General features: G+C 46.3%; 5 protein-coding genes across 5 annotated transcripts; 2 read left to right on the top strand and 3 right to left on the bottom strand.

The window, feature by feature from the left end:
* Nucleotides 1–254: 254 nt before the first annotated feature.
* LACBIDRAFT_295705 (uncharacterized protein) lies at nt 255–4,430 on the top strand (the record flags this gene model as incomplete). Its single annotated transcript, XM_001888534.1, has 8 exons — nt 255–440; nt 494–600; nt 629–761; nt 821–948; nt 992–1,000; nt 1,247–1,385; nt 1,435–1,489; nt 1,540–4,430. 8 exons carry the CDS (start codon nt 255–257, stop codon nt 4,428–4,430), a joined length of 3,648 nt encoding a protein of 1,215 aa, XP_001888569.1.
* Nucleotides 4,431–5,833: 1,403 nt separating this feature from the next.
* On the bottom strand, nt 5,834–7,475 carry LACBIDRAFT_313036 (uncharacterized protein; the record flags this gene model as incomplete). Its single annotated transcript, XM_001888578.1, has 2 exons — nt 5,834–6,831; nt 6,890–7,475. The coding sequence occupies 2 exons, from the start codon at nt 7,473–7,475 to the stop codon at nt 5,834–5,836; spliced, it is 1,584 nt and encodes a 527-aa protein (XP_001888613.1).
* A 3,058-nt stretch (nt 7,476–10,533) lies between these two features.
* On the bottom strand, nt 10,534–11,152 carry LACBIDRAFT_333885 (uncharacterized protein; the record flags this gene model as incomplete). Its single annotated transcript, XM_001888579.1, has 3 exons — nt 10,534–10,593; nt 10,642–10,789; nt 10,854–11,152. 3 exons carry the CDS (start codon nt 11,150–11,152, stop codon nt 10,534–10,536), a joined length of 507 nt encoding a protein of 168 aa, XP_001888614.1.
* A 10,845-nt stretch (nt 11,153–21,997) lies between these two features.
* On the top strand, nt 21,998–22,243 carry LACBIDRAFT_313040 (uncharacterized protein; the record flags this gene model as incomplete). Its single annotated transcript, XM_001888535.1, has 1 exon — nt 21,998–22,243. The coding sequence occupies one exon, from the start codon at nt 21,998–22,000 to the stop codon at nt 22,241–22,243; it is 246 nt and encodes an 81-aa protein (XP_001888570.1).
* Nucleotides 22,244–23,881: 1,638 nt separating this feature from the next.
* On the bottom strand, nt 23,882–25,559 carry LACBIDRAFT_333890 (uncharacterized protein; the record flags this gene model as incomplete). The annotated part of the gene is made up of 6 exons (XM_001888580.1): nt 23,882–23,984; nt 24,021–24,038; nt 24,486–24,656; nt 24,748–24,862; nt 24,998–25,032; nt 25,243–25,559. 6 exons carry the CDS (start codon nt 25,557–25,559, stop codon nt 23,882–23,884), a joined length of 759 nt encoding a protein of 252 aa, XP_001888615.1.
* Between the last annotated feature and the right edge of the window lie 927 nt (nt 25,560–26,486).

The raw sequence follows: 26,486 nt of genomic DNA on the forward strand, positions 1-26,486 counted from the left end.
CGGTCCGCGTCCTGCAAACGGCAGAGCTTGAACCTCGAGGCCTAAGCCTCGAGGTTCAGCGGTGTCATTTCTCACAGGACAGTGGACAACCTTTCCTCTGTACACCCATTTCAACTTGCCCAGTTATGGCACCTAAACCGAAGGGGGATCGTAAACGTGATAAGTTCCTGCAATTTCTTCATTTGCGACCTAAGACCCCCCAACCCACCGAGTCTTCCATCGGCATACCAGCACCGCAGCCTCCGACCACCACCATGAACCCTCCGGTGCTGAATCCTCACGATACGGATTCAACATCTACCAAAGCATTCACGAAAGGCAAATCTTTCAAAAAAGATATGGCCATTCTCTCTATCGCGTATACCCTCCAAGAAAGTTCCGAGCTCAAGAGGCTCATCCAGCTTATTGTCGTAATCCGCGATAATGACTCGAAAGGCCAGGTAAGGTCTGCGATGTATAATGCGTATCGATCCTCAACAGTTTTATCCTTCAGCTTACCGAAGTTCTCGAGACCTGCGCTCGGTTCAGCGTTCAACTTGCATCTGCCACTACCGATGCCCAGCGTGCAGAAACCGCGCGGGCGGTGACAGCGTTTAATAAGTAAGAATCTAGCATTGATCTTCTATAGACCTGATCGTTCTGAATGTTTCTATCCACCATTTAGGACAATTGCGAAGCTCAAAACTATCCAACTTAATGGCGACAGCAAATCCTTGGATGGATTGATGGATATGATAAAGGGAGATATTGAGGGGATCAAGGTCAGTTTCGACATTCTGGTTTGTCCCACCGGATCTCACGCCATTCACACATCGTTCAGCCTTCGTTCGTGAGCGATGGCGAACACGGAACTTCGGAGAAACTATCCAAAGTGTTGGATATAACCATCGGGACAACCATCAGCATCCTCACCCTCGTAGAGGAAGCCAGCTCTTTAATACCGGTACCGTGGGTCCAACCATTAATCGGAAAAGTCATTAGTATGTTGCAGGCCGTCTCGGTACGTCCTCGAAATTCCTTTCAATTGCCGTAATTCTCATTGCCATCAGCAAACTCGCTCGAATTACAGCGACATGAAACAAGTAGCAGCTACAGCTGGAGAATTTGTTTTGTCTTGCGCCGTCATTTGTTCCGAGAGTAAGGCGGGGCCATCAGAGAAACTCAAACGAGCCCTGAATGAATTTACGAAGTGGGGAAAAGCAGTCGTACCCGAAAACTATATTGTATTGACCTGAAATTTACATAGGACTCTCGGAAGCATAGCTGAAGAATGTGAGAAACTTAGTCGACTCAATCTCCTTTCGCGGTACTTGCAACAAAGTGCTCACATGGGTGACCTCGAAGCTATCAGAAGAAGGCTGGACGTCGCAATCCAATTGTTTCAGGTTTGTGACGTCCTCCTAATGCCAAAGTCTTTTACGAACTTGAAATTAGACGGAAAATTCGGTCAATATAAAGCTGGATACCGAGGAACTCAACCGGAAATTTGGTGAGTCCGAGATTTCTGACCGCGTGGTGAAGTAAATTGACATAAACCAGATTTCGCATCACTGAACGGCTTGCCGAGCCATCCAGACTATACACGCAACGAATATCTTGAGAAAAGTCGAGATGACGTTATACGGGATGTTTCCGACTGGATAGCTAACGCCCCAGAGTCTGTCCTCTGGGTACATGGTGCCGCTGGCCTAGGTAAATCGACTGTCGCTCAGGAATTGGTCCACCTTCTCAAATCGGAGGACCGCCTTGCTGGGGGTATATTTCTCACCAATCTGACTACAGAGTCCCCCAAGAGGGTCATCCAGATGATCTCCAGACAGCTCGGCGCGATGTATCCGCAAGCCATCGCTAACATTGCCGACGCTGCAAGGACACTCGATGGCCCGCACGACGGGCTTAGGGATTATTTAACGGCATATATTTTCGACCCAATTCGTGCGCTTGGGTACCCTTATCAGCTTGTCATTGTTGTGGATGGTCTGGATGAATGGGGAAATTATGAATCATTCCTGGCAGAACTTGTGCACATTCCGTCGCCCTCTCCTTTAAAATTTGTCCTGACAAGTCGCTTCAATTACTCCATTGAACGGGCTGTCGATAAAATGCTAACTCGCAAATACCCTCTTCCCCCGGCCTCACAGACGGTCATCGAGAGTTACTTCCATCAGCACCTCTTACTAGGCAATATTAATTGGAGAGGGCGCAAGCCCGACAATGACAAAATCCATCGATTGGCGGCTCGTGCAGATGGTCTCCTTATCTGGGCAGCAACGGCACGATCATTGGTATCGAATAAATTTGACACTCGATATCCGCACGAGATACTTGACCAAATGCTGTCGTCCGAAGAGAAGATGATCAATCAGAAAGACGGTTCGGAAGACAGGCAGCTTGAGCGTCTATATCGCAGTGCTATTTCGACCTCTTTCCCAACTTCACGCAGTCAAGTGATACTCAGAAAGTTCCTGGCAGCAACATTAGTTCTCCAGGAAGCCCTGCCAATTGGTGATTTCGCACATCTCTCAGGCATACCTAGGCCCGCCGCAGAGGAGATTCACCAGCGGCTGGCAGCCTTGCCGGCGCATGGTGATCCGAAAACTAATCTTGTATCTCCAGCAACACAACGATTTCACGCGTCGTTCGTTGAATTCATCACCACAGAGTCTGATGACCAGGCATTTCAAGCTATTAGCATTACAGAAGCGCACTACGTATTGGCGAGTAGATGCCTCGAGATTGTGTTTGTCGAGTTACTCCCATCTTTTCGGGGAAAGACTTGTGCTTACGCAGAGCTTCGTGGTGTAGAGCCATATGCTGTCAAATTTTGGCCTCTGCACTTCTCAAGTGGAACCCCACGTCAACAATTGGCACCACCTAGTGGTGCAGTGGGTATGGAACTGATATCGGAGGAAGCGATGCATCGTTGGGCTACACTGTTTCTACCTTGTATTGCAGCCAGATTCCAGGATGGCCATATGTCTCAGGCTCTTGACGACATCCAAAAGTCTGGGCTGGCTTATGAGATTGCCATTATGATTGGGAACGAAGATGTCACCACACTGTCATATCACATTCAGTGTCTCGAGATTGCCACACGACTTGAGCCAATTAATATGTGGACATGGAAGGCATTAGGATTTGCCTATCACAGATTACATGAACAAAGCCAGTCTAACAGAGACTTGGACGAGGTGATTACTGCATTTCGTCATGGTCTGGAACCAGCACCTCATCCAGATCGCGCCGAATCACTCAATAGAATCGCCACTGCCCTTCACACTCGTTATAAATGGTGGGGCACTTCAAACAACCTTGATGAAGCAATTTCCTTGCACCGAGAGGCGCTTCTTCTTCGGCCAGTACCTCATCCAGATCGTGCCGTGTCACTAAATAACCTTGCCAATGCCCTTCAAACTTGTTTTGAAGAGCGGGGTGCTTCAAACAACCTTGATGAAACAATTTCTTTGCGCCGAGAGGCACTTCTTCTTGAGCCAGCACCTCATCCAGATCGCTCCATGTCACTCAATAATCTTGCCAATTCCCTTCAAACTTGTTTTAAACAGTGGGGTGTTTCAAACGACCTTGACGAAGCAATTTCCTTGCACCAAGAGGCACTTCTTCTTCGGCCGGCACCTCATCCAGATCACTCCATGTCACTCAATAACCTTGCCAATGCCCTTCAAACTCGTTTTGAACAGTGGGGTGCTTCAAATGACCTTGATGACACAATTTCCTTGCACCAAGAGGCACTTCTTCTTCGGCCGGCACCTCATCCAGATCACTCCATGTCACTCAATAACCTTGCCAATGCCCTTCAAACTCGTTTTGAACAGCGGGGTGCTTCAAATGACCTTGATGACACAATTTCCTTGCACCAAGAGGCACTTCTTCTTCGACCAGCACCTCATCCAGATCGCTTCTCATCACTCAATAACCTTGCCAATGCCCTTCGAAATCGTTTTGAACAGTGGGGCACTTCAAACGACCTTGACAAAGCAATTTCCTTGCACCAAGGGGCACTTCTTCTTTGTCCAGCACCTCATCCAGATCACTTCTCATCACTCAATAACCTTGCCAATGCCCTTCAAGCTCGTTTTGAACAGCAGGGCATTTCAAACAACCTTGATGAAGCGATTTCCTTGCACCAAGAGGCACTTCTTCTTCTGCCAGCACATCATCCACAAGATTCCAGTTTACTCAGAAACCTTGCTATTGCCCTCATAATTCGGTTCAACGAAGGCAACCTCTTACGTGATCTCACTGAAGCAATGTCATTGTACGAACGACTTCTTGATTGCCCGGTTGACGATCCCAATCGCTCTTGGTCTTTAGAGCACTTGCTTCCGGAGTTAAGGGAGTGGGGTGCGCTGATAGGTGACCATGGGGACATTTTTGGAAGCACTGATGCAGAGGGATCGTCATTGACGTAGATCGTTAATGACTCCCTGGTAACTAAGTTGAATACTTACTCCTTTATCAAAGTGAGGGACGGAGGGATACGTTTCGATGTGGTTCGCTTGCGTTTTTCTTTTTTTCTCTTTTTCTTTTTTTTTTTTTTTTTTTTTTTCGAAAGAACAGGTCTTTCAATACATGCGTATCTCTCAAGCTTTTGTAAAACACCCGGTGAAGGACTCGATACTATTGAAATAGTCATAGCTTGCAATCGTTTCAGCGGCGGAGGGATTGATTAAGTATTCAACATGACCAAAGTTCTTCTCAGTTGCGAGAACGCGAATTTATTTCACGTTCAAGGCTGCGTGGTGCTTTCCTTTCCTAATAAATCATTGACAGTGAGGGATAGATATCGATAAAAAGTTACATGGAACTTTACTCAGATGTGGAATTAAACTTGATGCGCGGGGTGTGGGGGTGGTAGTAGTGCTATAGTTTGTCCACCACCACAAGTCCTTGCAACTTGAATGATCCATGTGTGTTTGAACTGACGCCGAAACGAAAAGTTTCAAAATCGATATGGAATACAACAGTGTATACAGAGAAAGGAAGTGTAAGACAGTTCAGCGAACAGCAGGAGAAAAAGAATTGACGTGCGTGTATGCGTACAATGACAGAGACGGGTGTACAGGGCATGCGGGGAGCGTGTGGTGTTCGGAATGACTGTGCAGACTGTGATACGGGGTGCGGAATCACTGATACCCGCGGGGTACGGAATACAGTTTGCAGAAAATGAGTGGGACAGGTATGTAGGGCGCGGAATGGACGGGATGCGGGATTATCAAAGACGAGCGGACGATCGATCTGGATATCAGCAAGCAGGGAAGACGATATCAGCAAGAAGGGGAGACGGTATCTGGGGAACAGGGTAGAAAGTAGTGGCAGCGGGGTGGTAGGAGCAAAGAGCGGTTGTTTGAGGAGGTAACAGGGTAGCAGGAAACCATAACAGGAACCGATTCTCCGGGAATGGTAGCAGCTCCGGCGGATTGACGGGGATCGATTATTTAGGATCACTAAAAAGAACCTGTTCTTTGCGATTGGTTGGGTAACAAGGAGGGGGTCTGTTCTTCGGGGATCGATTTACCAAGAAGCAATTATCGGAGAACGGGCAGCAGGGAGCGGAGGAAGAAACGTTTGACTGGAATATAATGATAAGCATGAACGATTTTGTTGCGAGTCGTGGGTTGGATATACGTGTTTGAATCTGGATCTTGGTCTTGTCTTGCCCAAGGAGAAACGGACGGGATATACTTGCAGCGGGCTTTGAGTACGCGAAAAGAGGTGATGGGCGCGGACGATTTTGAGAAGGCGGGCGAGAGTTAGAGGACCGATGTGTGTGTGCAAGGAAACCATTCCAGCGGGCTCCAACACCGGGAAACCCTCAATACCTCCTCAAAACCATCCTAACAACCGCCCTCAACGGCGCCATCAAAAGATAGCCCACCCGCATAATAATGCTCGACGTAATCCACATCGGGCGCGCCAATAACGGATACCGATATTTCTCTTTCTCTTGACACTTCCCATTCGCATTCCCATTCAGAGTCGTCGAATCGTCTTCCTCAACGATAGTCTCCAATGGAGTCGACGGAGACGAAGGGAATGAGGGGTGCTGATAATGCTGCTGATGATGATGGTGGTGCCTCGACGCGATCGTGGATGTGGTGGTGGGGGAGTACAAAGAAGGCCCATAGTACAGCCCCCTCGTATAATACGGCGCATCAAAATCCAAAAGCCACTGCGGGAGCACATAAGCAAGCAACGAATGCGCATACGCCCCATCCAAACCCAAACTGAGCTTGCCATGCCCTCGCTCCGGGGCCTTGTTCAACTTCTCCTCAACCTCCCTAACCCTCCCATCCCACTTCTCCCACCTCCCCTCCTGCTTCTTCAGCGAATGCTGTACCCCATCAACAGCTTCGTCCACATACTCATATACCTCATCGACAACCCCACCAACCCTCCTCCCCATCTTTCCCAATTTCCTCTCTAGCTCAAGAACCCGTCTCTCTAAATCGCTGTGTGCGGCAGAGGAAGAGTGCGGTGTAGGGTAATGCACCAAATCGTGCAACTCGGCCGTACGCGTGCGTATCCTTTCGACGAGGTGTGACCATGGTCTCATGCCCGTTGCCAATACGAACAGACCTGTGCTGAACCATGAGACGGATTGAGGGCCGAGGACGGCGGCTGTTGCGTAGCGTAATAAGAGAGCGCCGAGGAAGGGGGAGAGGAAGGTTAGGAAGAGGAGAGAGAGTTCGAATGAGCGCAGTTCGGATGCTGCGTACGTTCTGTAGGAGGGCGGTTCCGTGGATTCTGGGAGGGGAGGAAGGGAGGGGGATCGACGGCGGGGGCGGGATTTTTGATAGAGGTCCCATGGGACTTTATGGGAGGTGTGCGTCAGTTACGTTTGGGCGGAGAAGAGAAGAAAGGGACGTACTTTCGATAATCTGGTGTAAATAGAAAATGAGCAAAACGATAAGGAGAAGGTTCTTGATATGATCTCCCCCCGTGAGCCAATTCCCGATGGGCGAAACGAGGGCGACGACAACAGCAAGGTCGAATTCATACCACGCGCGTGAGCCAGGCGACATCGTCGAGCTTGAGCTTGAGCTGGAATGCCTCATTCGCGGGGGGCTTGGAAGCGCGCCGAGTCCCAAGGTGTCGATCTTGGGGCGTTGGCGTCGACCTGGGCTCGGGCTCAACTTCTCCTTCCCCTTCTCTGGAAAGACAGTATCTTGAGGAGGCGTCTCATCCTCATCCTCATCCTCCTCATCACTCGACGTCCGACTCTCATAATCCGTTTCAGGGCTCCCATCTTCGCCCTCCTGTTCCTCCCCCCCGTCTTTCCCTCGGTGAGTGATCTCGGGCAAGATCTTGAGCTCAGCTGAAGCGAGCGAGTTCAAGCTGGATAGGGAGGGCGCGCGGTCGAGCATGTGTCTGTGCATTCTTCTGCGGAGGGAGGGTTGGGCTTGGGAGGGCGTCGTTTTTGCGGTGGTGGAAGTCATGATGGTCGCTCGATGCATGCTAGTTGGGAGGTCGCGTGCTCGATTCAAAGACGTCATTGATGGATGCATGGCACGTGGTTTGCGTATAGGGGGCAGCGTATATAGGGGAATTCAATGTTAACCCTGGCAGGCAAGTGCAACCAAGTAACTTTCATCATGATGCACCTTCACTAAGTATATTGAATTCCCTCACAACCCCCGTCTTATTCCATGGTTTCGAGCATCTGAAATTACTCCCAAAGCTTCTCTCTCCAAACTACGGATTGATTATCCGGTGGCCGACGAATAGGAGCCAATCGCAACCACTTTCTCGGGTTATTCAGAAGGGGGCAATGCGAGGCGAGCCTGAGGGTGAGGACGGCGCTGAGGTATACACCAGCAGCGCAGGAAACCACTTTGATTTGCATTCTGGAATATTGAAAGGCCCTACTAACGTTATTTAAGATACGCGTTCGACCTTTCTAACAGCATGAGTCGCCCACTGTCGACGAAATTGCGAGTCAACCTGAGGGAGGTATGACTCCAGAAAATATCAAAGTCGCGTCGAAGTTCCACATGGAGGGAAATAATCCTGAACTCGGAACGAGAGCAAATTCGCAATATTGGGATGGTGCAGCTTCAGAACACATCGCGGCGTCTCCAAATCTGTACTAATGATTTCGTTGCAAGCATCCGACATATCACGCCGGCTTTCGGAGGGGAAGAATTGACGGAATGTTATTTCCGTTGGAGGCCGTCTCCATCAGTATGACTCGTTGTATCTGTATCCTTGATCCAATGCCCAGCCACTATCCAAACCCGAAAGCGAAGGTCATTGAACCCCAGATGGCTCCAGAACAAGTTGAATAAAAGTACGAGCCAACGACCCAAACATGGCAGGAGATCAAGTTGACAGTGACCATCGTGCTTTCTCTTGGGTGTCGGCAACGAGCTGACAATCACATCAGGAAAATGGTTTTGGGCTGTAGTTTGGCCATATTTACATAGTCTCCATAGGCTCGGTAGGTCAACATAGGTTTATCATTACCTCTGTAGACCATGGTAGGTACAAAAGATAATTTGAGCCTACAGTAGACTATCAGAATAAATCTCACCCCATCAAAAATCTGGAACGATGAAGACATGATATCACAGTCAATGGGGTATGAGGGAAATTATGATCACAATACCAGTATATATGATACAAGCTACCCTCGGCCACAATTTATCAGACATATCTTCTCACTACTCGCAGTGGGGGTGAACAAAAGTTTTCCCAGCACTGGTGGTATGTATAGTGCAAACAGCCACATGTCACAAATGCTCGAATAGACTAACTGTTATATTGCTTGCGCGATGACTTGTATAGGCCTCTCCATAAGACTCTGAGTTCAATTCCCCTAAGATGCAATATTTATTCACTAAGTTCGCCTCACCCATGTCGTGAAAGTCTCAAGACTGATCACCTCCGAAATTGAAACAGTTCATTGTAAAAAGTGATGGTAGAGTAAGCACCTCAGCAAGAGGTGAAACTACATTTTCGGTAGAAGGGGGTTGAGATACAGTACCTATGGCAACCTACCACCAGCCTACATAGGGTACTCATTGACCTATGTAATCTATATATCGGGGGGGAGCCTATGAAGCTATAGTTCCTACATAGGCTCTATAGACCTACATAAGTCTCAACCGATTTCCTGATGCAGAACACCCTGAAAGACGAGGATGAGGGGTGCAGGAACCAAAGTAAAGCCAGGTTCGTATTCGAAGACACGTTCGCCCCCATACATTGCAGCTCTGCCAATTCGATTGCGGACGTGTAACAAGTCGGGAATCAGAACAGCCAGCCGCAGCATAATGGTAAAGCTCGCCTCTTGCCTTTTGAATCGGGGTAGGGACACGTCGTTCATTCGTGGACGAGGGTGGCAGCCTAAGTAACACTACACGTAAGGACTCAACAACCTGCACATAAAAAGGAAACACGTAAAGCTCGGGACTCCTCCGTGGCCCAGAGCACCGAATCGAGGGCTGTTATCAAAAAATTAAAATCAGTGTGGCAGTGTAGGGAAAGTGCTCAAAAACAAACAACCCCAAACAGTCCTGTTCTTGGCGTCATTGAACTGCAGCGAAGTTGCTTGTTGTCACAACAAGCAACTTCGCTGCAGTTCAACGGTATTGCAATGCTAGTCGACAATCTGACTCGCGAGGCTCGCTAGCGTTTGAATTCTCCCGTTTAAATAATCAAGACCGTCTTTTTGACTCTGAGTTGAGCGGCCGACTTCGGATCCCGAGAATTTCAAACATTAGATCATGATGCCTTCAAGTTGAAAACGACTGACGGTGCGCCCTCCCAAGCTTTATTTTTGTTTTTTCTCAACTTCCAGCTTCGCCTTAGTTTCTACAATGTCGTCACCGAAAGGCCGTTAAGCCTACGTAGCTAACTCTCATATCATATTGCACTGGCACAGATTGGGCACAGATGAAACATCGCTACAACATCGCTATCTCTCCAAATCCCCCGCCAACTACGGGCACCTTTAGCCGGTCTCCACCCAATTTTAAACGTGAATAGTACCCATGGATCATGCATGTCTTGTTAGAAAATTGGAAGAACCAGTCTCTTCGCCACCTCAATTGTAGGCGACGCAAGCACATTGTGAGGTTGATCTTGGACAGAAATAACCCATCTCCTACTGATTTTGGGTGTGCAGGGCTAAGGGACGGGAATGAGGACTGGGCAATAAACCGTCACTTTTTGGGGGATGAGAGGCGATTGAGAAGGGTTTCGTGGCTTGTGCAAGAAAAAAATACTGAAGCCGTTCAACATGGCTTGAAGCGTTGGAAAGTGGCACCGTGTACTATCACACATCATGGTGCTTTGAATTTCGCAATATCCATTCATCTACAACATTTCACTCGCTGAAGCCAATCAAAAAAGAGGGCAGAACGCCCTGACCGTGCAAAAATGTAGAAGATGCAGATGACTAAAATCTAGCGCCAGGAACAGAAGATCGAAAACAGGAGGAAAGCGAAGACAACACAGCGATAAGGAGGAGTCAGCGAGACAGTGATGAATAATGGAAAGTAAAGTATGTATTCAGTTCGGCCTGTCACTCCACAAGTGATACTGATTTTTTAGAATTTTTGCGCGGTTGATCTGCGCATCATGTAAAATCGGGGAGACCAATGGCTGGGAAGAACATACTTCGAGGTCCCTTTCTAGGGCATCAACATCCCGAATGCACTCATTGATCTTGAGTGACAGGCCGTCGCAAACGGCCTTTATCTCCTGAAAAATTCCGCCGGACGTCATGAGCGTTCTCTCGTAGAGCTCAAAGGTCCTGTAGCGGATTCTAAAGGGCGTATATTTTTGACAGCGTAAGTATTTTATTTCATGATACAACATCAAGAACTCACCTCCCCATGTCCCTCACAAACTGATTAGTGAAACTTGCATCCGATTGACGCATAATTCCGCTATCGACGGCATCCTGCAATTTTTCCTCCAAGGATGAGAGTCGAAGTTGAAGTGTTTTCATGAGGATTCGTGGGCGGTAGGTCTGTAGATATATCAGAAAGCCGAGGAGTATGGCTCCAGCTCGCACTAGGTCTTGGGGGATGAGGGATAGAGTGATCATCCAGGTTGCTGAGATGATTGCTTGATGGTACTCTTGGAGGGTCGAAATCACTTCTAGGTCGGCACGAGCAGAAGACATGGAGATATATGTATGCAAGATATAGAGAGTAAAGGGTATAGGAGTGAACTTGTCCTGCCTTTGGTGAGAGCAATTGCCGTGAGTTTTATGCCCTTCCCTTGCCCGCAAAAATTATATCGGTCGAAAAAGTAGAGGACCCTCCAGTTCATTGCCAGGGAACCTACATGACGACCCTGATTTTGATGTATAATTTGGGTTCATACTGAGGATAATGTTCGGAAGGAGTAGACGGAGTTCAGCCCCAAGTCGCCCACGTTTTGTCATTCGTCGTCGGAAAGTGCCATAATCAATTGGGGACTGGGAAGATACTTAGCCAGAATTTGAGGTGGCGTGGCACTGACAACTCAAAATAAAGGCATTAGGGTACTCTGCGCGTGAAAGCCCGACCAGCGCTTCCAAAGAAAAAAAAGAGATTTCTGCCCGATTATTGGGACTCGCGACAAATATCGGGAAGCCAATGCTGAGATGTATTATCTTATACTGCCAAAAGCAGTCTCAATACCTGATAGTAACTTGGTGTACATGACACGGCTTACTTCGTTCATTCCCAGAATGCGGCAGTCATCACGAGGATGCTTCACGAGACACAATCCTCAGAGTCACGATACTTGGCCACGGTTTCCTTAACCTGAAGCACCGCGGCACATAAATATGTAGCATCTAGCGGCCAAGGCATCTCATCGTTACACTTAGTACGTTGAGTAATTTCATTAAGTTTGAGCCTCCTCCTCGCAAAATGAGGTGGGAAAACGAGTGGCTTATTCTCGTGATTTGAGCCAGCGCGTATATTTTAGTTTTTGAATGAAAGGCCGCGGGAAGGAAGTGAACTTAAAACTATGACACAATCATGTTTAAGTATGAGCATTATTATGGATAATGAGCCAACTAACTGAAAACATAGTACATCCGAGGGTGGATAAGAAATCATGAAGGATGCGCGAATTCAAGCCTGGGGCTATTCGAGAATAACCCTTTGCCCATACCGGCCTTGTCAACAGAAGCGGAATCGCCATCACCGTAGGTGGAGGGAGCGGAGGAGAATGGTATGGTCCTTTGGATCTTAAAACCTATCCCCTGATACTAGTAAAGAATCGGCTATTCAATACACCCAGCAGATTGGCCAAAACACATGTCGATTCTTATCCTGAAATAGACATATTTAAGCCAACCACACTGATGTATTGACTGAAGCCGAGCTCAACAGGTATCGCCAACAAAACTTGATCATAGTATACCGTTCGCGGACACACACTGAGATGCAAAAGCATTACGTCCCAACATTATTTGAATCTGGGGACGGATGGTTCATCATGAGGTGTCGTAACCAAAAAGAACACGAGCTGCGGCGGCTTTTGCATTTCCCAATCATAACTGTCAGAAGAACACCAGTAAAAGGCCAGAAACTGGGCGGTCAGAGGCTAGAGAAATCCGAAGTTGAGTAGAGTACACTCCTGTAAAAGCTTCTAGAGGGATAAGCTCGAAATCAAAGGGTGCAAGTGGACACGAAGGATCCGGTGATCCCTGGCAGGCGTCAACGTTCAAGGTTCGAGCTTGGAAACTCCTGTGGAAAGACCCGATCCGTGTTGAAGACGATAATAGAAACTATGCTAGGCACGCCCATCTGCTTCGTTTCGTCAATAAGAAACTCATCCACAGAGATGAATTGCAAACAGTGAAAACATTGGCGACTCCTCGACTCCCTTCGTGAGTTCAAGAAGAAGATGCATGAAACTGATCGTCGTGGTCCTGGTCAACGAGCTTGAGAGCGCTTGCACTCGCTTAGTCAGCGACAAAGCTCTCGAAGACCACCTGACATATGATGCTCTTCTCGCATAGGAGGTGTAAAATTTAAAATTCAATCGCAGCATTATCAGAAATTGATCTGACAATTCTTCTGTCATTATACCTGCATCTGACGAGGACTTCAAGTTGGACTGTGGCCTTATATCCAACTTGAAACTTTTTAAAGGCCTTTTCATCAGACGAGAACGAAGGGAAATCAGCTTGCGCCTCAGAGACTGAATTTCTCTGGTGTCTCTCATAGCTTCAGCTCATCTCGCATCACGCCTGCCTTTTCATCTCACGCCCATGTCGAACGCTTTACTTCTGTGATCTAGCCCCCTCGTCCCAGCTGGCCAGATCCCTCGTGACCGATTGTCTGGCGTCTCCCTCTACTCGGGGTTCGATTCCGTTGAATCGGGCGTACCTGTAGGCTGTAGCTGATGAGGACTTCATACCGTGACCAGGTGGAAGGCTCTGTTGATTAGGGCGAACGGATACTCAACCACGCATGGTCCGATCTACTGGTTACATGTCCGTCCCAAGTGAACCCAAAAGCTTAAACCAGCTCACGACATTGATCATCTCCAGAACCTGCAACTTCACTAAAGGCAAATATTGTTCTCATTCTTCTGAGAAGAGACCGCCAGAGTGGCCCTTCCATGGGTAGGAAATTTGGATGCCAGTGGGGAGTAGATGTAAGCTGATTTCAGCTATGCGAGTTTCCGCGTTTAATCAAGTTTGCCTCAAGACATCTTTGCACGAACTATATACAAGAGTGCGGGACCCAACCAATCGGATTTTCGTCGCCGCTGAAGGAATACTCATGAGAAGGTACATGCGACCGCTACTTAAAGGAGGACAATAAACGTGAGATGAGCGGGATGGGTCCAGGAGAAAGAGGAAAAGCCAAGATGTGAAGACGGAGGAAGCTGGGGCCGCCGGGGAAGGTCGTGCCTGAAAGAAGAGGAACCGATCGTGGCGCGGGAGAAGAGATCCAAGATGGATGGAAAGGGCGAGATGTAGGAAGCAGCTTTTTAGACGGATGGATCGAGTTGCATGTCGCAGGTGATGTCTGTAGTGCTCTAGACATTCGTCTTCGTACTTATGTTCGTCGTCCTCAGAGATAATGTCTGCAGCGCATGCAACGACACATCTTCATGATATTGCGAAGGCGGTGTTGAGGCGATGCCTAAACGCCCGTCGCCTGTGCAATTGTCCGTATGCGGAGGGCTATTATCTGCACCTCAAACTGTCAGGTGCCCACAGCATCGGAAACTTCCGCTCGCAGAATTGGGGGTCTCCTGTCGTTCAGCGCTGGTTGCTTCTTTCTTTCGCCCCATGTCCTTCCCTCCTTCAGAGAACACCCTTCCTCCTCCTAACATGAGTGGAGTCAATTTTTTGTCCGGCGCTCAGAACGTTGTTGTCAGTGGGGACGTCAACGTAGCTGAAACTGTATGTGAAGTCCTTCTCTCATTGATGCCGCGCACGCTGAATGATGTGTACCTTACGCAGATTACCTACAACGTGCACTTGAGCCGTAGAGTGACGTCTGGCGCAGCCGTTCCGCTGATGCCAAACTCGAGCCCGCGGTTCACAGGGCGGACAGCCATCCTCGCCAAACTGCAGGATCATTTTATGAGGGGTTCCGACAAGCAACAACTTCGCAGCAGGAAGTACTTTTTGTTATATGGAATGGGGGGTATCGGAAAGAGTCAGATTTGCCTAAGGTTCATTGAGGACATGTCTGACAAGTAAGAACCTCAAACTTGAACAACCAGATCAACTTGGCTAATCTTTGACTGCTCAGATTTTCCCATGTTTTCTGGATTGATGCATTTTCTGCTGGTTCCATTATACAGGGGTTGAAGGGTATTTGCAATCTTTCTGTGGCTCAGACCCAATTACTGGATGGGTCACCTGAATCTGCTCTCTCATGGATTGGCTCTCTGAGAGATAACTATGTGATTGTCTTTGATAATGCTGATACTCTGAGACCAGAGGAGCTTGAGGGCTATTTTCCACCTGGGCTAGGAGGGAATATTCTGATAACTAGTCGCAATTCCACTATGCAGCGTCTGACATCCCCTGAGAGTTCTTATGAGGTGGGGGAGATGGAAGAGGATGATGCCATCCTTCTGTTATTAAAGGCTGCTTGCCTAGATACCTCCAAATCGGAGCTAAGAGCTCAAGCTTCTGAGATTGTGAAAAGCCTTTGTTATATGCCTCTTGCTATTGATCAAGCTGGTGCCTACATTTCTTCTCAGGCTACAAATATCAAAGATTATCTTGCTAAATACTACCAACACCGAGAGACTCTATTATCTCATCCAGAATTCAAAGGGGCTTCCAAATATGATAGGACTGTCTATGGAACTTGGGAATTATCATATGTTGAAATTCAGAGTAGAGCTGAGTGTGATGATCTTGATAAGGCCAAGGCAGCTAAGAGTGCGATGCTTATTTTGGGCTTGTTTGTGTTCTTTCACTATGATGGTATTATGAAGGATATATTTTCTTATGCTGCTATACACAAAAGCCACCATCATCACAAGGCACCCTCCTTGCCAATTGTGAGTTCCATGCTAGACTGCACACTGCTTCCTGTCAATGAGGCAGGCACTTGGGATGATTTCATCTTTGAAGAAGGCATTCGAGTATTACTGTCATTTGGTCTGATCAGATTGGGCTCATCTGATGGTCTTTATAGTGTGCATCCACTGATTCATGCTTGGGGCAAGGACAGAATGTCTTTGGATGAGAGAAAAAAATATAGCATTATGGCATATGCTGCTATGTCAGATTCTTTGTATGGTGATCTTGACCAGAAGCCATATGAGTACAGGAGGGCCTTGGTCATGCACGTGAGAGAAAACATGCAGTATAGAACAACTTTAAGCCAAGAAGCAGATGACAGTTACTTTGATGATGCATATGAAAGATTTGGCCAGCTCTTATTAGAGCAAGGATATCCAAGTGAGGCATTGAAGCTGCTGCAGCAAGCTTTGGATCTAAGAAGTAGTGCTCTGGGAAGAGAACATTTTCATACATTGCACTGTGCAGTACATCTTGCCAGCATATATACTGCTCTGGGTAGATATGCTGAAGCAGAGAAACTACAAATACATGTTCTAGATGTATCTGAGAGGCGTTTTGGAGAAGAAAACCAGAATACAATCAGAATCATGGGAAATCTTTCAGCTACATATCTGTATCAGGGGAAATATATTGAGGCAGAAAAACTTCTAGTTAAAGTTTTGGATCTATGTATTAGGACTTTAGGGGAAGACCACTTGACCTCAAATTTTATCATGGCTCAGCTTGCCTCAACATTGAATAAATTGGGAAAATATACAGAAGCATTGAAGCTGGAAATACAAGTCCTTGATTTGGAAAAGAGGATCCTTGGTACAGAAAACCCTAACACAATTGGGTCCATGTCAAATCTAGCTTTAACATATGTACATCTTGGGGAACACTCAAAGGCAGAAAACCTTCTGGAACAAGCTGTCAATTTGAGTATCAAAGTTCTTGGTGATAAACACCCTGACACAACAATTTATATGTCCAACCTTGCATCTATATATTCTAATTTGGGAAAGCACAGAGAGGCAGAGGAGCTGAAAATCCAAGTTCTGGATACAAGCAAGAGAATTCTTGGTGAAGAACACCCTGATACACTGATTAACATGGCAAATCTTGCAACAACATACAACAATCTTGGCAAATATGAAGAGGCAGAGAAGTTAGAAATTCAAGTTCTGGACATAAGCATCAGAACACTGGGACCAGAACACCCAAATACAGTCCATGCTATGACAAACCTAGCTGATTCATTCAGAGACTTGAAAAAATATTCAGAAGCAGAGAAGCTGCAAATCCAAGTCCTTGAGTCAAACAAGAAATTTTTTGGGGAAGAGCATCCTGAAACAAAGAGGGCTGTAGCAATGCTTGCAATAACACAAAGGATGATGCACAGAAATAGCAAGGCAGAGGATTCAGACAATAGAATACCTCAGTCTTTATCTGATACACCAAGTGCCCAGCCTACTACTGAAAACAATGCTGGTTCAAACAGAAAACGAAAAAATATCATACGAAACTGGTTGAGAAAGATGAAGAGGTTCTTCAAGGTAAAGTAGCTTTGTGACATAAATTTTATGATGATTCAATTCCTTTTCAGAGATAATTCATTTACAAATGGAAATGAAACACAATCAAGGAGTAAATTGTAGGTTTGCCTTGTGAAATTTGTAGCTGCAATCTTTCTTCCCTTTTAACTTTGAGTATATGAATGGCCAAGATTATTGTACACTAGATTGACACTCAATTTATGATATCTTCATACATTCTTTTGAATTCATGTAAGCAGCTCTTAGTATAAGGGTAACCTTCATCATATTTTTTGTGACACTTGCAAGTCATAGTTTGTTGAGGAGATACCAGATTATTTTTGGTCATCAAAAAAGTTCTAAAAGCCCTTTTTGAAGGCACGTTACATGTTCATGCATTTGTAAGTAAATAGATTCTGATTTTAGAGGTGTGCCAATGGGTGGTCCAGAAAGGGGTAATGTGCTCATTGCATGTCATTTATGTTGCATGCTCCATTGAAAGTTTAAATGTCATTGATGAATGGATGGCATGTGGTTGGTGTTTATGGGAATTCAATGTTGTGAAAAAGACATCCCTTGCCAAGGGGGTACCAGGATTTAATTCCTGGACCAGGGGCCAGTTGGTTGGTTCAGCCACCAGGCTGCTAATTTTTTTTTTGACATACCAAAATTTCAGTGCAAAACGACAAGAGGGTGATTGAACAGTGCTCAGATAACTGCCAGGATGCATGAGCTTGAATATATTGGGTCTATCTGAACATAAAGAAGCCAAAAACTAGCTCTAAGATGAGATAGGACTTGGAACTGAGATCACATGTTGTGAAATACCTTTCTCTACAACATTGCTGCCTGAAAACAGCAAGCCCCTACAGTGACTTACTTTAATTCAATATAGCAGGCAGCTCAGTAGTTCAATTTCAATAGTGAATTTTATGGTCAACTTCATCGTAGTATCACTTCAAGCTCGATGGGGAGCTCAAAGAATGGGTTTTCACAGCCTGCTGGGCATTGGGTGATGGATAAGGAGGAAAAATGGCATGTGGATGACATCATATTTCCTAAAATGGACATGTGCCTGATTACGTTGGGTGGTTGGTTCAGCCTCCCACTAAAAATAATTTCGACACCCAGTCCTTATTTTAAATCCTGGCACCCCCTTGTCCCTGGCTGGCAAGTGCACCAAGTAACCTTCATCATGATGCACCTTGACTAATTCTATTTAATTGAAAGGGGCCTAAGGCTGCCAAGAGGTATACACTAGCAAGGCAGGAAACGACTTTGACTTGCTTTTTATGTCACTGAGGTCGAACGGATTGTTACTAGTGGCGAAGGTAGCCAGTGTAAATAATTTCGTTAGTATTTCGTAAGTGAGTGATGATTGTCGACTGAAAAATGCTTACCGGCGAATGAAGAGGTTGTGCCCAAACATGTGATATTCAAGATACATTTCTAACAGCCTGAGTCTGCCAGTATCGACGTCAACTTGAAAAGGAATAGCTTTCGCACTTGTAAATCTTCAAACTAAAATTGCGAGAAAACCTGAAGGAGGTCTGGCTCCAGAAAATATGAAAGATCCCGAACTCAGATCGAGAGCACGTTGAAACAACGTCGCAATCTTGGAATGGTGTTGTTTCAGAACACATCACAGTGCCGTACTCATTATTTTGTTCCAAGCATCCAGATAATTGGCCCAAGACTTCGACATATTACGCCTGCGTTTGAACTGAAGAAATGCTATTTCCCATTGGAGGCGTCTCCCTTAGTACGACCCGTTGTAACCAGACGATAGCCCCGGGCCTGATCCAACGCCCAGCTACTATCCAAACCCGAAAAGCGGAGGTCATTGTCAATGAATCCCAGACGGCTCCTGTTGAGAGTGTATATAGCACAGTGGTAATAGGGGATAAAGATAATAATCATGTTGAGGGCAGCTTCATCACCCTTATATACTACAAAATGTAACTACTAGAATATACTACTAATTACTAGATACGTGTGAATTGTTCGGTGATGTTCTCGGACTTATTAATCCATCAATCTCGATCTATCTACAAAGTCCTCGAGATGCATGGAATACTTGACCATATACCAGGTGTTATTCCAACACTCCCCCTTGGTCAGGTATTACACCTATCTCATAAGTTAAGTCTTGGTGTACAATCCGCGGGAGACCCTTCGTGAATAAATCTGCGAGATTGTTGTGAGTTGATATGTAGATCAAATCTAGGTTTCCTTTTTCGACGTGATCGCGTAAGAAATGAAGCGCGATGTCAATATGCTTTGTCCGAGCATGAAACTCTGGATTATGACCAATAGATATTGCAGCCTGGTTATCCGTGAAAATTGTGGATGTTTTTGGCTGCGGAATTTCGAGTTCATTGAATAAAGACCTATGCCAAAGTACTTGTTTGGCAGTATGAGTAGCAGAAGTATATTCTGCCTCAGCAGTTGAAAGAGCAACAGTATTTTGCTTTTTCGAGCTCCAAGCCACAGCTCCACCAGCTATGGTTACTACATATCCACTGACTGATTTTCTGTCGGCGTGTGAAGCCCAATCAGCGTCGCAATAAATATTCACGTCTGCATTAGAGTTTTGTCCTCCATATGTGAGCATATAATTTTTCGTGCCTTTCAAATAACGGAATACTCTTTTAACGGCTGTCCAATGCTTCGGTTGGGGTTGGCTTGTAAATTGTGCAAGTCTGTTTGTTGCATACCCAATATCTGGGCGCATTCCCAATGCGGTGTACATTAGAGATCCAATCATTGTTGCATAGATCCCTGTACCTTGCATGTCGTGAGTGCTGTCATTTTCTGATGGCTCGTCATCCTGATTTAAATCGACGTTCGGATCGAGTGGCATGGTAACTGGATTCAGGTTTTCGAGATTAAATTTCTTGAGGAGTTTATTGATGTAATGAGTTTGCGAAAGTGAGATAGTATGGTTTGTAGTGTCATGAGTAACCTTCATGCCTAACAGTAATGAAGGTTGGCCCAATGCTTTGATTTCATATTTTGATTTGAGTTCTGTTTCGACACGATCACTTTCCGCAGGGTTATTGGTGAGTGTGAGTATGTCATCCACCCATACCAATAATATCGCAAATTTCTCCCCCTCTCTCCGAATATAGCAACAATAATCCATTCTTAACTGCGTGAATCCCAGGTCTGCCATAGTGCCATTAAATTCACGATTCCATGCGTGTCCAGTCTGCTTTAAACCGTAAAGCGCACGTTGTAATCGACAAACACGTCCGCTGCCGTCTGAAAAACCCGGGGGTTGCTTCATATAAATTTCCTCCGTGAGTTTTCCATTTAAATATGCACTTTTCACGTCGAGCTGACGCATATCCCATTTATTTATTGCGGCGAGTGCGAGCATCGTACGTAGCGTCTCGAAGCGCATAACGGGTGCAAACGTGCCGTTATGGCTAAAATCTGTTCCTGGTTTCTGTGAGAAACCTTGCGCTACAAGTCGTGCCTTGTATTTTACGATGTTTCCGTGTTCATCTCGTTTTTTGTCAAATACCCAACGGCATCCGATTGCTTCCCTTTCTACTGGTAAGTCTTCCATTTTCCATGTGCTCATTTTTTCTAAAACATTTAATTCTGCTTCCACAGCAGTCTTCCAATGCTCTTTCTCCTCAGTCTGCATCGCATCTTCAAGTGTTTCTGGCAATCCATCTTTATCAGAAATTCCTGAGAGCACTTGGAATGATTTTTCGGTTGAAAATCTGATAAAATCTTCGAAGGCAAGGTGAGTGCGATTTTTAGAAATTATTTTCGCAGCTGATGACTCTGTGTGTCGTGTAATATCAGGTGGTGTCGCATTTTCAAGTGTGCGATCTGTTGGTCGTGCCTGTGGATTATTTAGGAGTCGATAATCGTGTTCAGTGCGAGTTCTACGAGGTCTACGAGCTGGGGAATTTATGGGTTCAATAGGATTTCGCATTTCTTGTGTAGGAACTGTTGTAGGGATAGGATTTAATGGATTTTCGATTTCTTGAGGTGTTTGAGTGTTCGATTTTTCCTCTGGCTCCCCCTCGACGCGCAAACCCGGTAAATTAGCTTTAATTTCGAGTTCTCGTGGCTCTTCATTCTCGTTAAATGCCACATTGCGTGAGACTTTAATTTTTCGAGTTTTAGCGTCGTAATAACGGACTGACTTCGATCCGTCGTGAAATCCTACGAAAATAAATTTGTTTGACTTTGGTGCAAGCTTAGAACGACCTTTGGTCTCGTCTAGCACCCAAACGTCGCATCCGAACTCCCTGAGATGCGAAATATCAGGTTTATTACCTGTCCAAGCTTCATACGGCGTTTTGCCGTTTAAAGCGCGTGTGGGCGCACGGTTTCGTAAATATGCCGCGTGCGTGACCGCTTCGTCCCATAAAAATACTGGAAGGTTTTTCGCAATTAACATTGCCCGTGCAAGTTCCAAAAGTGTGCGATTAAACCTTTCTGCAACTCCATTTTGAGAAGGTGAATATGGAGCAGATGTTTCAATAGTAATTCCTTTTTCTGCAGCCCAATTTCGAAGTTTCTCATTAACCAGCTCCTTCCCATTATCAAATCGCATAAATCTTGGGGGTTTTCCAAATTTCCGTTCAATAACGGCAACATATTCCTTAATGCAGTCAAATGCTTGTCCCTTGTTTTTTAGGAATAGTATGGCAGTCAAACGTGCGCCGTCATCTGTAAATGAAACATAATATTTCCACCGTCCGATTGACTCTGTTTGCACTGGTCCCCATACATCACTCATGATGCGTTCACCAGGTATCTCGGATCGATTTTTTGCTTCTTGTGGAAAAGGTTTGTGTGCTTGTTTTGCTTGAATACAAGCTTCACAAGTTAATGATGGGATTGTAGACTCATCAATCTTGAGCCCATCCACCATTTCATTTGACTTCAGGTTTTTAATTGCATTGACAGAGATGTGGCCATAAAGTTGATGCCATTGATCCTAAGAGTGTGTCCGAATTGGGCGCTTTCCCGATTTGGCAATTCCGCGCGTGCATCAAGCAAATATAACATGTTCGTCAACTTTCCCTTTCCAATGACCCTATTAGTTTTGTCATATAGTTGGCATCCATTGCCACTAAATTCTACCCTTCCTCCTCCAATTGCTAAGCGAGGAATTGAGAGTAAGCAATTGGTGCTTTCGGGACATGCAACACATTCCGCAAAGTGTGTTTGATTGATTGGCCATCAATTCTAAAGTTGACTGCCACTGTTCCTCGTCCCTGTGTCGTTGCTGATCCGCCAATGCCATCAACCTCAGAGTTTAACGGCTCATAATCAGTAAATGCATCTCAGATTGTGCAAATGTGTGACGTCGTGGCTGAATCAAGAACCCAATCGTATTTCGAAAAATTGTGGATATTTTGGTTGACCATGTAGGCACAATCGCCTAGTGAATTGTTCACGGAATCTTGTGTTTGATGAGATCTGTCACCTCAATTTGGTCCTCGACGGCCCTTAGGACCTTGTCCCTCACGGCCTCCACCTTTGGCCCAGCAGTCACTCAACATGTGGCCCTTTTTGTGGCAATTGTAACATTCCACATCTGTTTTCTTCTTTCCCTGTGAGCCTGTATTTCTCCCACCTTTTTGTTGATGCCTAGCTTGCATAGACAATCCTCCAGATGTCTCCTCATTTCGTCCTTGACGACGATGGTATTCTTCGATCAAAATTGCAATAAGCTCGTGTGATTTCAGGGTTGGTTTATTTCCAGATGCACCCAGGTACGATGAAGTATAATTATCCCAACTTTCAGGGAGTGATGTGATCAAGATCATGACGAAATCTTCATCTGATACCATGTTTTCCATTAGGTGCAATTCTTCCTGAAGCTTTCTTAGCTTCGATATATGTTCCACCAGATCAATTCCCTCATCCGCGCTCATTCTGTATAGCGCGCGACGTGTTGCAAGGACCCCTAGCCTGCCCTTGGATTCCTTGACCATGGTGAGTTGATCCCACATTTCCTGCGCTGTCGTTGTGCCACTGATGTGGATCATTTCCGCATCGCTGATAGCGAGTTCTATTCTTATCTGTGCTTTGGCGTCGCCTTCGACCCATTTCTTCGTCGCTGCTAATTCTTCCGTTGTCGGGCTTTGGGGATCGGCTGATCCTGGAGGTTTTGCATCCTTTGCAATATACTTCTCCAGTCCAAGGTCACAAAGCACAGCCATCATCCGTCGCTTCCATGGCATCCAATTTGTGGCCTTCAGCATTTCCATCCGGTAAGATCCCGTTGTGTATTCTTCCGACATTGTAGTAGGTTACGTAATGTAGATAAGCGTACAAGATAAAGTTTGTGTGTATGTGTGTGTATGTGTGTGCATGTGGAGCGTATGCGTGTGTAATGAATATGTGTATAAGTTTTATAGGCCGGGGCCCATAACCTGTTGAGAGTGTATATAGCGCAGTGGTAATAGGGGATAAAGATAATAATCATGTCGAGGGCAGCTTTGTCGCCCTTATATACTACAAAATGTAACTACTAGAATATACTACTAATTACTAGATACGTGTGAATTGTTCGGTGATGTTCTTGGACTTATTAATCCATCAATCTCGATCTATCTACAAAGTCCTCGAGATGCATGGAATACTTGACCATATACCAGGTGTTATTCCAACAGCTCCAGAACAAGATGAAATAAGTACGAGCTAATGACCCAACATGGAAAGGGAAGACTGCTAGATGCTAAACAATTCCAGATCAAGTTGAGTGTAAGTACTGTGCTTCTTTATGGCTCTTGGGTTTCGACAACGAGCGATAATCAGAACAACGAGGATGAGGGGTGCAGAAATCAAAGTAAAGCCAGGTTCAATTTCGAAGACAAGTCCATTTGCAGACAGCTCTATCAAGTCGATTGTGGACGTGTAAAAGTCGGAGCCACCGTAGAATGGTAAAGCTCGCCTCTTGGCAGCTGAATCGGGGTAGGAACATGTCGTTCGTGGCCTACACTACACAGAACTGGAAACTGTAAACATTAAAGAAAAATCAGCAGGACTTGGCAACAACCTCCAAAAAAAGTAAATGCACAAGGCTCGGGACTACTCCGTGACCCAGAGCACCGAAATCAAGATAGAGGGAGAGGGCAAAAGTGTTTGTTAGACTTTGAGAATTATAGACTCAGAATATACGGTTTATGAGAACTATTTCTGAAATTGAGCGTTCATTTATAAGTTAAAATCAGGGTGGGCAGTGTCTTGGAGGAAAATGGAATTCTGAGATGTGATGGCAAGAAAAGAAGGTGCAGCCAGAATGAACTTGAACATCAAACAATTTTGCTCACTCGTCATCGCGTCATCGATGATCCTCCTGCAGACAAACACAAATCTCGAAACTTGGTTGTGCAGACACCAGCGCAAATTCCACCTCCTCCAAGCTCAGCCCTCCCTCCGCAAAAGAATGCACAAACACATACACGACTGCGCGTCCTCCTTGAACTCGCTCGCTTCGGAAGAACTTTTGAGAGGGAAAGACGGGGAGGAACAGGACGCGGATGTGAGCCTCGAAACGGAGTATGAGAGTTGGACGTCGAGTGATGAGGATGAGGAGGATGAGGATAAGACGCCACCTCAGGAGGTTACTCCCGCTGTCACTGGTCCAGGGCGCTGCTGCTGCCCAACTTCAAAGCTCCCCGCGAATGAGGCATTCAAGCCCAAGCTCGATGTCACCTGGCTAACGCGCATGGCACAAATTCGACCTTGCAGTTGTAGTCGCCCTCGTTTCGCCAATCGGGAATTGGCTCATGGGGGGTGATCACATCAAGAACCTTCTCCTCATCGTTTTGCTTATTTTCTATTTATACCAGGTCATCGAAAGTGCGTCCATCCCTTTCCTTCCCCTTCTCCCTAAATGTAACTGACGCACGCCTCTTATAAAGTCCCATGGGACCTGTACCAAAAATCCCGTCCACGCCGTCCGTTCACCCACCCTTCCTCCCCTCCCAGACTCCACGGAACCACCCTCTACAGGACGTACGCAGCATCCGAATTCCACTCATTCGAACTCTCCCTCCTCTTCCTAACCTTCCTCTCACCCTTCCTCGGCGCTCTCTTATTACGCTATGCAACAGCCGCCGTCCTAGGCCCTCAATCCGTCTCTTGGTTTAGCACGGGCTTGTTCGTACTAGCCACGGGGATGAGGCCATAGTCTCACCTCATCGAAAGGATCCGCACGCGTATGGCCGAGTTGCATGATTTGGTGCATTATCCCACACCGCACTCTTCCTCTGCAGCGCATAGCGATTTAGAGAGGCGGGTTCTCGAGTTAGAGAGAATTGAGCAAGATGGGGAAGAGGGTTGGAGGGGTTGTCAATGAAGTTTATGAGTATGTGGACGAAGCTGTTGATGGGGTGCAGCATTCGCTTAAGAAGCAGGAGATGAGGTGGGAGAAGTGGGACGGGAGGGTTAGGGAGGTTGAGGAGAAGTTGAACAAGGCCCCAGAGCGAGGACAAAACAAGCTCAGTTTGGGTTTGGATGGGGCGTATGCGCATTCGTTGCTTGCGTATGTGCTCCTGCAGTGGCTTTTGGACTTTGATGCGCCGTATTATACGAGGGGGCTGTGCTATGGCCCTTCTTTGTACTTGCCCACCACATCGACGATCGCGTCTAGACATCACCACCACCATCATCAGCACTATCAGCATCCCTCCTTCCCTTCCTCACCATCGACTCCGCTGGAAACTATTGTGGAGGAAGACGATTCGATGACGGCTGTGAATGTGAATGGAAGGTGTCAAGAGAAAGAGAAATATTAGTACCCGTTATTGGCGCGCCCGATGTGGATTACGTCAAGCATTATCATGCGGGTGGGTTATCTTTTGATGGCGCCATTGAGGGCAGTTGTTAGGATGGTTTTAAGGAGGTATTGAGGCTTTCTTGGTCACTCGTGTTCGTGTTCGGATCCGCTGTTATCATCTCCTCGCAATCCTTCCGAGCTATCACTTGACTTGACTGCCATCGTCGTCCGTCGTCGGCCCTTTCACTCTGACCCTCCTTCTCAAAGTCGTTCGCGCCCATCGTCCCTTTGCACGCAAGCAAGCCTACTCCGTCCATTTCTCCTTCAAAATCAAACACGTATATCCAACCACGACTCGCACCAAAACCATTCCTTTTTTATCATTATATTCCAGTTCAAATGTTTCTTTTCTCTGCCTGGCCAGAATGTCGCTCCCTGCTGCCGGACTTCTTGGTACCCCCAAGCAATCTTGAAGAACATGTCTTTCCCAGATAACCGATCCCCGTCAATCTGTCTCAGCTCGTGTCCTCTGCTACTATTCCCAAATAATCGGCCCTTGCTATCGCTCTTTTCTCCTATCACTACTTTGCCCTGATACCGTCTCTCCGGTTGCTGATATCCAGATGATCGTCCGCTCGTCCTTTTCATGTGTGCTTGATTGATAATCTCGCATCCCGTCCGT

The sequence above is a fragment of the Laccaria bicolor genome, genomic scaffold (assembly GCF_000143565.1).
Source record: "Laccaria bicolor S238N-H82 LACBIscaffold_56 genomic scaffold, whole genome shotgun sequence".
Lineage (NCBI taxonomy): Eukaryota > Fungi > Basidiomycota > Agaricomycetes > Agaricales > Hydnangiaceae > Laccaria > Laccaria bicolor.